The 12,914-nt window shown below is 40.1% G+C and overlaps 1 protein-coding gene across 5 annotated transcripts in view; it reads left to right on the top strand.

Annotated features, from left to right (window-relative positions):
* CACNB2 (calcium voltage-gated channel auxiliary subunit beta 2) overlaps window positions 1-12,914 on the top strand; it is a 367,594-nt gene that overhangs the window by 235,886 nt on the left and 118,794 nt on the right. For 4 of the 5 annotated variants that reach the window (XM_057304584.1, XM_057304580.1, XM_057304581.1 and 1 more), the window contains one exon: window positions 11,510-11,629. In XM_057304584.1, the coding sequence (XP_057160567.1) occupies window positions 11,510-11,629 (120 nt within the window). Of the gene's footprint in view, window positions 1-10,284; window positions 10,698-11,509; window positions 11,630-12,914 lie in introns of those variants that run through there. The other variant, XM_057304582.1, reaches the window with a different exon arrangement.

The raw sequence follows: 12,914 nt of genomic DNA, 5'->3' as shown, positions 1-12,914 counted from the left end.
TTCTCATAGTTTGGGAAGCTGGGAAGGCCAAGATCAAGGCCCTGGCCAATTCAGTGTCTAGGGAGAGCCTGCTTCCTGGTTCATAGACAACCTTCTTTTTTGCTGGGACCTCACGTGGTTAAAGGAGCAAGGGGGCTCTCTGTGGTCTCTTTTCCAAGGGCATTAATTCCATTCACCAAGCCTCCACTGTGATGACCTAATCACCTCCCAAAAGCCCACCTCCTAACACCATCAGTTTAGAGATTAGGTTTCAACACATACATTTGGTGGCGGACACAAGCACTCGGTCTATGGAGCCATATTTTGAATATTTGCAATAAAAATGCTTTCTTATTTGTGAGACGGGAAATATCCCATGAATTGCTTTTTACCAACTGGCTATGTCCAGTGGTTTATTAAATATTCTTAATATAGTCTGGATTTTCTAACATTAATAACATATTAACATACCCAACCACACATCTCCAGCCGAACAATCTAAAATTTGCAGCATATTTCTAAACATAGATTTGTTTAAACCAGATCGTCTCTGGTTCTTAAATCACCTCCCGAAGGTAGGTTAGCTGCTTAAGGGACGCATTAACTATTTTAGGTCAGTAGGGTACTTCGCAGTGCTTTATTACTAAATGCTCTATACCACTGGCATTTCTCCAGCCAAATCCCTGATCGCGTAGCCTATTTTTAATATTAAATCTCTCTGAACCAAAGTCATATCTTTCTGGAAGGTTAGACTTTTAGAGCAGTATATTAATAATCTACTACCAAATTACTGAGTCATTTGGCCTGCTTAAGGGTCTAACCCAGTAGCAAAAAATTATTTAAGCAGTCATATGAGAAAATCCCAATATTTCAGTGGAAACTTAACATAATCATTTTAACACATTTTCTACAGAGAAATGTAATATGTAATACTTTAAAATGTTAACATTGCAGGTTCCAGTACTTTTCTTTTAATTCTTATTTCTTAGCTGATGTAATTCGTGCATCAATATTTCTTTCCTTTCCTTCCCTCCCTCCCTCCCTCCCTTCCTTCTTTCCTTCCTTCCTTCCTTCCTTCCTTCCTTCCTTCCTTCCTTCCTTCCTTCCATGTGCATAAAGAGTCCTTCAAAAGACCCAGAGCTTGCCTCCCTTCCCCACATGCAAAAAAGCTATTAAGGTTAAATCAACAAATTACAGAAAATATGTATCTGCAAATCCTCTTTTTTGCAACACAAAAAATACTTTCAGGGTGTTTAGTTAGATATTTCACTTGCATTAAGAGCTTTTTAATTTTTTTCAAGAATGGTAACATTACAGAAAAAAAATTTAAATTAGCTCCCTGAATTAAAAACGGTGAATCCAACCTTATCTTTACTCTTCATTCTGTGTCCTCCCAGTATTTTTACACGCCCTCTCTCTCTCTGCAGTTCCTCCTGCTCATGCTCTCTCTCTCTCTGTCAAATAAATAAATAAAATCTTTAAAAAAAAAAAAGAAATGATACAGGTTTTTTTATTTCTTTACCTTTTTAACAAAATATAATGATCATTAACATTTGCCTATAATGCTCTGTACGCTTTGTAACTATTATTAAGGTTATATAATAATCTAAGTGTTGTATGGAACATAATTTTAGAATTTTCTTAAGACAGGTCCCAGAAGTGAAATCATTAGTCTAAATAAGTATTAGTCTGGATACATATCTAGATACAAACAGAAAGAACATTGTTTTCCCATAGGGTTTAATGAAAATCAAAACACTATCAACAAGATGGTAAAGCATCAGTTTTAATGTCTCCTCACACCGTTGTGAATTGGTACTTTGCAAGGAGAACTCATTTAATGAGGAAATGGTATTGTGTTTCATTTAGCAGGCTGAACAGTGTTTCCAGATGCTTGTGATTAGTTGATTTTTTGTGAATTTTGTATTCCTAAGCTTTGTCTATTTATATCTCCTGATCTCTGACTGTTTTCTTATCAATTAATATAGCTTCTGTATATGCAAGGAACATTTTGGAGGGTAACATCTTTAAGGACTGAAGCCATATCCCTTTTGACAGCTGTGTGGTTCCCCAGAGAACACATATGATGACTACCCTTTAATGTCTTTGGGTAGATTGTTCATTGCCACCTGGGAGCACTCCCCCTGGAAGGCAGGAGCCGCGATTTATTGTTTGATTGTTCTGCTGCCCAAGGAAAGGCTCGCCGCTGGACATGTCATCTTTTGATGTGACCTTTATTTAGTAGTAGAGAGCCCATTAAGATGTTCCAGAGTTTTATATATCTGTTCAGTTAGTCAGTTGCATTTCTTTTCAATATATTACCTAGAACTGCTTGAAGAAATATCTTCCTTCTGTGCTGGCTTGATTTTTTTGAACACTGCGTCTTACTAGACATCGTATGTATAGTCACGTTTTCTGCTGTGAATTTAAACTCCATCCCATAGGAAAGGCAGGGTTAGAGCATGAGAAGTAACTGTCAGTAAACATCATACAATATGTCATATTTACAGTGTTTTTTCCAACCATCTGTAAGAAAAATTTTAAGCATATTCTTTCTAGTAGCACTGATTTTTTTTTTTTTAATACTCATTTTACAGAGGGGAACATTAGCCTAGGGAGTATTTGCATGACTTGCCTATGGCTACACGATGGGTCGTTGGCCGTTTTAGGATTGGAACGTTAAAATCCCTGGAATGAAGAAGTACAATCAATGAGAAAAGGATCATCATAGAAAATAAACTTTAATCATATTTTCAAAATAGAAAATCTCTCCTATATTTCTTGGAAGAAGGTTGCAGTATAAATTCTAAGTATAATGACTTTTTTAAAAGTGGTTTGCTTGTTATGGAACATGTTTATTTAATCAACGGATCATAGTTGACATTTACACTAAGTTCATGAGGTTGGTGTTTATTGAGGGTTACGATAAAACACCAAGTATATCTTCAGGCTGAGGTCTTAGTTTTAGTCTTTTGCTCACTGTAGCAAGGTTTTATTAGCCATTCACAATCTGGGTCAGATTGCTGTTGGTGTTTTTTTTTTTTTTTTTTAGTAAGGAGGTGACATGAGAATGTTTAGGAATATTTAGAAATGTTTAGGAAAGCTAAGGAGGATCCCATAGCGGAAGAGCTTCGAGATACGGGATGTGAGGGAGCATAGGCTCTCTGCCTGGTAACCCTTATTCGTTCATTCAGCACGTATTTGTAGAGCGTGTATGCTGTGCATGTACTGTTCTAGGCATTTGGGGAAAATGAGTGAACAGAACAGAAAAAGAAATCCCTGCCCTTGTGAATGTTATATTCTATTGGAGGGAGAAACACCCTGAACAATAAACATAAGTAAATTACGTTGTATTTTCAAAGATAAAAGCACCATTTACAAGCACAGGTAGAGGAGGGTAAGTGGAATTAGAGATACTAGAGGACCCTGGGGATTATAGTTTTCAGCAGGATGGTCGTGGAAGGCCTCATGGAGGAGGTGAAGTCTGAACAAAGACTTGAAGGAGGTGATAGTGGTAGTGTGGAAATCTAGGGAGAGAGCCTTCCTGGTGCCTGTGAGTGATGAGTGAGGTCGGAGCAGAAAAAAGGAGGCTGTGCGTGGGGAGGAGGCTGCCGCAGATGGGTGGAAGAGCAGGTAACCAGCAAACAGTCTTAGAAGGAGCAGCCAGCAGGTAAGAGGAAGACCGAGAGAGAGTGGTTTCTGGAAGCCACGTTGAGAAAGGGAATAAAGGATGAGGAGTAATATTGAACAACCATGCTCAATGCTCCTAATAGGTTAAGAGAGATGCACACGGAGAATTGCCCTTTGGACTTAGCCATTTATCACTGACCATCTTGATGAGCCATGATGGTGGATGGCAGGGAAGGAGTAGGTTTAAGAGAAAACTACAAGAGAATTGAAGGGAGTATAGGCAACATCTTTGGGGCATTTTTTTTTCTGCAGAGGAGAGCAAAGAAATGGGATGGGAGCTGGCAGAGAAAATGGAGTCAAAGGAAGGTTTTCTTGGGCAGAGAGGAGTGAGAGCATGTGTGTGCTGGCTGGAATGACTCAGTGGGAAGACTAAAGGTAGTGATGTCCACACAGAGTTTCTGACAGTATCTATACTCACCATGAGTTCCTATGCCAAAAATGGCCTACGTCTGATTCATTCACTCCTTTTCCCTCATTTAGTTTAAATTTTTTCAGCAATATTTTAGGAAAAGTCAACTCTCCCAGGCTGCAATTTTTCTGCTTCTTGCCTACTCATTTCCATTTTCTTGGCTGAAAGGTAAAGTTTTAGGTAAGAAATTATATAGCATGAAACATTTTTGTCATCGATCACCATCAGTGAATATATATGAAAGGCCTAGAAACCTCCCTCAGCACACATCTACCCTCCCCACACAGTGTTGTAATTATGAGGGGAAATTATTTATCCTGTGCCTAAAATCCCAAACTCAAACTAATGTTAAAAATGGCCGTCTAATTTTAACTTTTTTTAAAATGGTTCTTTCTAAGGCATCAAATTTTGCAAATTTTGGGCAGGGTTTCTTCTACAACATACAAACAGCCACCACGCCCTTCCTTTAAGGAATAATTTGGTGGTACCTGTTTTAACATATTACTCTTTTTAAAAAAAATATTACTCTTAAAGATAGATAATCTTTTTCCCCCCTGATTTGTAGTTTTTAATAACTTCCCCTTCAGTGCTGACCACCAGCAACTGTTCCTACTGAACATATACTCAGAAAATGCCTGAATTCCAGCCAGTTTCAGGCAAGATTAGCTGCCAGAAATGGCTACCGAAGGCCATGTTGCCAAAGTTATGTTCATTTTCAGGGAAAAGAGAGAGATTTAAATAGCTGGTTTCTTGACTTCCATTGTTTTCCTCGTCTACTTATCTACTTTCCATTGTAGATAAGTAATGAAAAGAAGGCTTTACAATTTTGAGGTACTCTGAAGGGAGGTGAATTTCAGGGTAGCAGCCAACTCTTTGAATCCTTCTTTGCACAAAACTGCATTACAATGATGAATGAGAAATTACCCGTTTCATTGGACCTTCATTGTGCTTTTTGGGAAGATAAAATTTGAGGTTCTGTGAAAATGTATATGCAGGGTGTGTGTGTGAGAGAGAGAAAGCAAGAGAGAGAGAGAGAGAGCGCATGCACGCATGCTAGGTTTAGCAAAGGCAGCTAAGACCTTGGAAATCATCTTGGTATTTTATGACCATTAGAAGTGGCCTACATGCGTGTGTAGGCAGAAAAAGGGTGTTTTCAATCAGTAGAAACATTAGTTGCAGGTAGGGATTTGTTCTGGCTTTTATTTTTTATGATCTGATGCGTACATGGAACTTGAATTCAGATTTGAATTCAGTTTAAAAGCTGCCTCCCACCTCTGTTGATTTTTAGCTTTGTCACCTCGGCCAGGTCACGGAGCGGAGCATCTCTGTCCCTCGGTTTTTTCATCAATGACAACGGAGGTAAAGATTTAATATTAACTTCTGTAATGCTGGTGAATCAGCCCAGTGCCTACCACAGTGTTAAAGCATTGGTGAAAAAGTAGCAGTTATTATGGTGATCACTCATACACATAGCCTACTCTTAATAAGTCGATTGCTCTAATTATTCACTGAATATGCCACTCTCTCAAAAACAGACTGACTTTAGCTCTTGGGAGATAGCGCTGGATGTAGAGGGAAGAAAATCGGAGAACTCTGCGTAAGTCTCAGAAGACATGATTTTCCTCATAATGTGGAATTTACTGACAATTTAAATGCCACTTCTTAAGAAACTCAGACAGGGATAAGGAGCTTTTCCGTGAGGTGATCTCACATAAATGAGAAGGATTCCCCAAATCCCTATTGCAGGTGTGCTTGAGTGTGTGTCTACCTGCAGAGTGAGAAAGGGGCAGAATAAAGGGGGAGCGATGAAAATAAATACTCTGGAAAAAGGAACGTGTTAGCTACACTCATCTCTTTTCACTTCCTCAAAGTGCTGAGTATTTTTTGTCCTCAGGCCTTAGCAGATGCTGTTCCCTCTTCCTGGACATTGCTTTTCTCAATACATCCTAAAGTTAGCTTGCCTTTTTTTTTTTTTTTCTTGTGGGATATTTCAGCTTACGTAGCATCTCAGAATGTTGACTCATGACCCTAACTAAAATAGCTTCTGCTCACCGTTATTCTCTTTCTCAGCCTGTTTTGTGTTTTCTTGTTGGGATTATTTTTCTGATTACTTTAAAATAAATTGGTTTCCTTTACAACTAGATTATTAGGCTCCCTGATGGAAACTTCGCTTTCATCTTTTCTCCTGTCGGATTCCCAGCATTTAACTTAGTCCGAGCACGTACACTTTTGCAAAGTAATAAGTACGCAGTAAATGCATGTGGTTGGATTTTGGTTTTGCTTTTGGTAACGTTTAGACTTTTCGTCAGTACAGAGGGTAATTACACCAAGTTTCTAAATTTCCCTGTGCTCTTGAGAAAATTGAGGCTAATCTTTTAGCTTTTATATAATCATCAAAGTTACCACACTGGGATGAACTCCCATGGATTTATTAACCATCACCTTGGTTAATATTTTCACATTACGCCAAATGGCAAGCCAATCACATTTGAGAATTTCATTAATTGAATGGGCACGAGTAATAATTCCATGACATTTGCAAACTAAACTATCCGGTATTCATGTAAACGTGCTTCATCTCGATAGTCTGTATCACTCTTCAATTTTTTGAGTCAGGAAGTGTCATCATTAGTAAATAGTTACAGTGGTTTTGTTGTAACCTCAACAATGCAGGGATTAGCATTTCGTTTTCTTAGAGATCCAAATCTCTTCACAGAAAAAAAAATATTAATTCTTCTGACCTGTGAAAAGAGGTGTCAATATGAGAAATAAAGGAATCATCTCTGCCACCTAATGCAAGAAGACAAGATAGAACTCTTTCCCATTGGCCCTTGGTCCCATTTTGCTTCTTCCTAAAAGTGTGAAGGGCCTGAGGAGTGTGGCAATGGGGCGTCTCTCCCATGGCAGGTCAGGAGGAAACAGCTAAAAGCAAACTTGCCATTGGCTTCGCCTCGTCCTATACATGTGGAGGGTCATTTGAAGTCTTGAGGGTTTGGGATGGAACATAAATTTATCTAGAATCAGGGTAGCCTTGGGATGCCATGAGAAATTGATTTTGCCCAAAAGCATTGCTTTAGTCTTCATGTGAAGATTTCCTACAGAAATCGATGACCTTTTTGGGATCTAAGATTCCACTCCTGAATAGGCTTATGACTCTTACCCTTTTGACTTTGAAAGAGAAAATACAAGAACAAGAATGCTCAAGAGAAATGATGCTGGAAATATATGTGATTGAAACAGTAGAGTGCAGCACTGAAAAAGCGAACTTTATAAATATAAAAAAATGTGTTAAAGGAAAAGGGTGACACTTTTTTTTTTTAAAGATTTTGTTTGTATTTATTCGACAGAGATACAGACAGCCAGCGAGAGAGGGAACACAAGCAGGGGGAGTGGGAGAGGAAGAAGCAGGCTCATAGCAGAGGAGCCTGATGTGGGGCTCGATCCCATAACGCCGGGATCACGCCCTGAGCCGAAGGCAGACGCCCAACCGCTGTGCCACCCAGGCGCCCCAAGGGTGACACTTCTTGTGCAAATATTTGGCATAGATTGGAAAAAGACAAAAACTGAAGAGCAGATAAAAAGCATGAGTTAGGGGCACCTGGGTGGCTCAGTCGGTTCAGCGTGTGCCTCTTGATTTCGGCTCAGGTCATGAGCTCAGGGTTGTGAGATGGAGCCCAATGGGCTCCACGCTGGGCATGCAGTCAGCCGCATTCTCTCTCTCCCTCTCTGCCCCTCCCCACCACCTCCTCTTTCTCTCTCTCCCCCTCTAATATAATAACAATAATAATAATAAACATTTTTAAAAAGCATGAGTTAATCCAATTTAACTAATTTTCCCATAAACAAAGCACACATACTTGGATTTAAGAGTTCTGAGGATAAAAGTGAATGATCGGAATGAGTTTTGGTAGACATCAGGTTGCAAGTTACATTTTGCAGCCGTACAATGAGGAATGAGAACATTCAGGTATAGAAAAGGAAATATTTGTAGCTGAATAGGTGAGGTACCGGCAAGGACAAAAGTACAAAAGACGAGCTATTCCCACTGTAGCAACCCAAGAGATCAAGAGTGCATCTGGTAATGAACCTGTTCTAGAGTTTCGAATGGACTGCCAGCTGTTCCCGACTGAAGACTGCTTGAGGCAGAATGACCCAGAAAGTCCATATGGTACCAAAGGCAAAAGCCTAATTAGATATATTACTTCTGACCGCATAAATCCACACTCCAGGAAGGAAGCAGATTAATTGCAATGCACATGTGGGGAGGGTGACTTTCAAAAGCACAAGAACTCTGGAGGCTAAAACATGCTAGTCTTTAGTAGTGGGTGGGAGAATTTAAAGTGACGGTTAGTTGTGTCTCTCTGCGAGGGGGTCACGTAACTTCTATAATGAAAAGATTTTGCCCTTTTGCTATTTTGATTACAGATACAAAGAATGACGAAAGTAACGTGGCTCCTTCTATAAGCTACATTACACATCAGTGGAGAGTCGCATCTCACATTGTAAAAGAGCCAAAAGTTAATATATTGTTGCAAATACTCAAAAGATCTTTGCCAAAAGTCACTGTAGGTTTTTTTTAGGTGCTTTATTATTTAAACCTGGAAGCAGGTCTCAACATGACTGTGCAATGAGAAGCTACAACTGATTATTAGCAAAGGACTTTTTCAATCTTATTTTGTTCAAAAGGGAAAGGGATAGCGACAATTATGTGTGTTCGGCCCTTCATTTCCATATTATGGGGATTCTTAATGACAGAAACTTTGTATCCTCACTGAGGTGTGAACTGAGCCTTCCGAAGAGTGATTGGGTTTAAAATGCCAACACGTGTGACAGTGGGGCCTGAGGCCCTTTGCGGGATGGACTTGCACTTCCTGGTAGTTTTGTAGTGCGCTGCTACTCTCGCTATGAGAAACCCTCTGGGAAGATTAGGGATCCCCTAGGGTGTGTGTTGGTGGGGAAAATTCCTATCTCCCTTGTCAATTTTATTGGAATAAAAAATTGCAGCTCATCTTGTATCCCCCATGCATTTTATATTCACTTCATAAGACTATAGACTGTTTATTGATTTATGATACGATTAAGGTGCATTCAATCTGTAACTTTTATTCGAAAGCCTCCATTCCACTGTATTTTCTAGCATTTACATCATGAAGATTGATCTTAGTCCACAGATGAAAGGAAGAGGGGAGGAAGGAGGAATGAAGGAAGAGAGAAAAAGTAACAAAGATTTTCTTAAAAATGCCTCTCGTTTGCATGAAACTGCAAAGTAATCCCCTCCCCACCACGGGAACAAAACTGTAGTTTGGAATGCAGTGATGGAATTTTATGTTTTCTTTAAGAAATCTAGAAGTGTGTATTTCTTCATAAAACTTTAACAATGTCATCCTATTAGTAGAGAAAATAAGCGTCTTCTCAAGCTTCAATCACCCTATTTATAAGAAGAACTTGGGCTAAATTATTCTGTAAATCTTAACTCGAGCTAATTAATCAACCAAGCTTTGCAATTTCTTCATAGTTATTGTTCTGACAATTCGTACTGTTATTTATTCTAAGGACTTTTTTTCAAACGATAGTTTCTCAGTTGGAGAAGCAGTTCAAAGTCATTTTGAGCTCCGTTAAACTCACTCCTTAGAGCTGTCATTACTTTCAGGTCCTAATTAAACGGGCAAATCCGTCTCCTGCATCTTGTTTGGGAAGTCACAAGCAATCAAGAGCAGGTTGATGTTATGACCGATGAACATTTTTCATTGATTTCTACTGCCCAATAACCTGTGTGTAATCTTGTTTATCTTTGAACTGGCTTATGGCACAGGATACACTTTCCGCAGCAGGGTAATGGAAAGGGATCATTAAATGAAAAGATTGCATGCTTTGTCTCTGAGAGAATGTTTCAACTGAGACAGCAACATGACAGACATACCATGTGCCTGTTACTATAGAACCGAAAAGCCCTTTCCAGCTGTTTACACTTCGGATGCAAAATGGCAATTTGACATAGACTAACAGTGTGATGTAGGCATCTGCGTAAAAAGGCTACATATGGAGCATGCCCAGTGCGGTGAGTGCGTCCTCCGCCCTCCCCCAGCAGATCTCTGAAGATAAGGCTTGAACTTTGCACTTGCAAATGTCACTGCATACGTTTTGCACTAGGTTTCTTTTTTTTTTTTGTAAAAGGTTCTCTTACAACTAATTTCCTGTAACCGAGCGCAGAGAAGAGAGTATTTAGAGTGATAAGATGCATCAAGTTTAGAACGAGTTGATGCCTGTCTTTGAATGCACTTGAAGTGTTCTTTATTTTTAAAGCAATATAAGGCATTCGAGTGTTTGTTTCTCCCCCTCCCCACCACCCCTGGAATGGGAAAATAAGAATCTCCTTGGATCGGAGTCCTCCGGGGTAGGGAGTGAAAGCCCCGGAGGCAGGAAGGGACGGAGAAGAGGGGCTTGCCCAGAGCATGGATAGGAAAGGAGCCGGGGCGCTCCAGGGCTCAGCGCGCACTGAGGATCTGTGCCCGGGGCTGCAGCTGCGGATGAGAAAGGCGCTGTCTGGCTAATGAAGGCCACCTGGATCAGGCTTCTGAAAAGAGCCAAGGGAGGAAGGCTGAAGAATTCGGATATCTGTGTAAGCTCAAGGGCTTTCGTCTGGGGGAGACTATATTGTCGCTGCTTCTGCTGTCCTTACAGTGAGTGCTGGCAGGGGCTCCTGTGATTTAGTAATATGATCCTGATTGCAAGAGACGGAGCGAGGGAGAGTCCTATAATTTTCTGAGCTCCTTTTCCTATGTTGTGATTTATTGCCCAAGAAGCTATCCTGGGCAGGTGTTTTCTTTAGGCAGCTTTTATTAAACGTCTATTTAAAGCTGTTGAAAATGTGTTGCTTAAGGATCGAGGGAAGCTGGCTGCTGTTTTCTTACAGTTTTGTCACTGAAGGTATCAGGTGAATGGAAAGGTACAAAAGGATGCTTAAGATTAAAATGGGAGTCATGGCAGAGAATTCAAGTTTATAACTCGTTAGACTTTCTTTTATGTTTTTTTAGTAGACGTATCTTCTTTCCGGTTGTAAATACTTGCTTTAGCATGTCGTCTGTTCTCGAAGCCATCCTTGAAACCCCTCTATGCCCTTCAGCCGGGCACTGCACCACGGAGCTGGTTTAATTATAAAGGAACTTGTCCTGGCTTCCAGAAAGGATAGTCATTGGAACATAAGCCTTGAGAAGGAATGGTAATTTGGTAGGCACAACTATCCTACCTAGGGAATGGTCTGCAAACAAGAGCACGGTGTCTCTAGATGGCTTGCCACAAAATGGATTAATTTCTCCTCTTTTCAGGAATTTATAGCAGAATCTAGGAAGCTAAGTGCTGTTGTCAATGAGACTTTTCCAATGCAAACATCATAGATGGAATCTATTTTAAAATGCAAATTTTTCTCTCAAGGGTTCGGCAGACTCCTACACCAGCCGTCCATCCGATTCAGATGTTTCTCTGGAGGAAGATCGGGAGGCAGTGCGCAGAGAAGCAGAGCGACAGGCCCAGGCCCAGTTGGAAAAAGCAAAGGTAAAAACCATTTCTCCTCTGCCAAGCTCTTTCTTTGCCAGGCTTGCCGGGTCTGTGATGGGCCACCTGTGGAAGTTTCTTTTAAAGCCTATGTTTGGTCTCTTACAGTATTTCATTTTCTGATTTTAAAGAAGTGCAGGAAATGGAGTGTATTTGATTTCCTTGACAGAGAAAGGAAGTGGGATATGTAAGAGTGGTCTTGGCTTTTATGTTGTTTTGTAATCCAGCCGACTCATTTCTGTAGGTGGCTGGTTAGACACACAGAAAAGGATCCCCAAATCTACAAAGGGGAAAAATCTGCTTCTAATAACAGAATGATTTCACTTCATTTTTCCAGTAAGCCATTTCTCTGCTTAGAAAAACAACTTTCTTCAAGGTAATGTGTATTTTCTCAGGCTCGAACAATATTTCCCCCAAATTTTACTCCATAGGTGTTTTATAGTAGTATTTTCTTATATTGAAAAAATGGGTTGCATTATGCTTCTCAAAAATAAAGCAATAAAGGATTTTATTAGTTACAAATGTTCCTTCCTTGAATATGTTCTTCCCCATCCTATAATAAAGTGTGTATATATGGGTAGGGCACTGCAAATCAGATATAAAATCTGTAAGTACAGTATTTAGCCAAGATGGTGGTTTGTTTCACTAATTGTAACGATGTGAATTCTTCTTCCCATGCAGTCATTCGAATGGCAGCTATTTCTAAAAGCATAGGTTGTTGTTCAAGCTTCCGGTACCTTGGTTTGTGCGATCTGGGTAACTTTGAAATGAACACATTTCACATGGTTGTTGGTTTTCTTTTGAAAAAAATTGCTTTGGAAAAAGAATAAGTACTGTGTTGATCTTGCTTAAAAAAAAAATCAAGGATGGCATTAGGCACTTTTGCTGGCTGCTTCATCTCTGAGATGAGTAAAATCTCTGTGTGTTGCTATGGGAATTGTGGCTTGGGGATTCTGGCGTGAATGCATGGACGGCCCTTATGTAATATTCATGGCCCTCTAGCCCAGCTGCCATAGTAGTTTACAGAGGAACTGCCAGGAGGCCTTGACTTTTAAAAAGCAGTCTTTCCATACATCAAAACACTGTTCTCACCTCAGCTGGCAGGGAAGTCATTTCCAGATCTGACACCGTCTTGACTGCAAGACAAGTCGTAAACAGCGGGAGTGGGGAGCTGATAAAGCAAGATGTGGCCTGGTTGCCATCAACTCATCAGCTCTACCAGGCTTCACCCATTTAAAACCTGATGATGAGACACTGTAGGTGAAGCTGGAGGACATTAATAAGC

Source organism: Ursus arctos, unplaced genomic scaffold (genome assembly GCF_023065955.2).
Source record: "Ursus arctos isolate Adak ecotype North America unplaced genomic scaffold, UrsArc2.0 scaffold_30, whole genome shotgun sequence".
Taxonomy (NCBI): domain Eukaryota; kingdom Metazoa; phylum Chordata; class Mammalia; order Carnivora; family Ursidae; genus Ursus; species Ursus arctos.
Note: the sequence above shows the minus strand (reverse complement) of the source record. Positions and strands in the feature narration are given on the sequence as shown.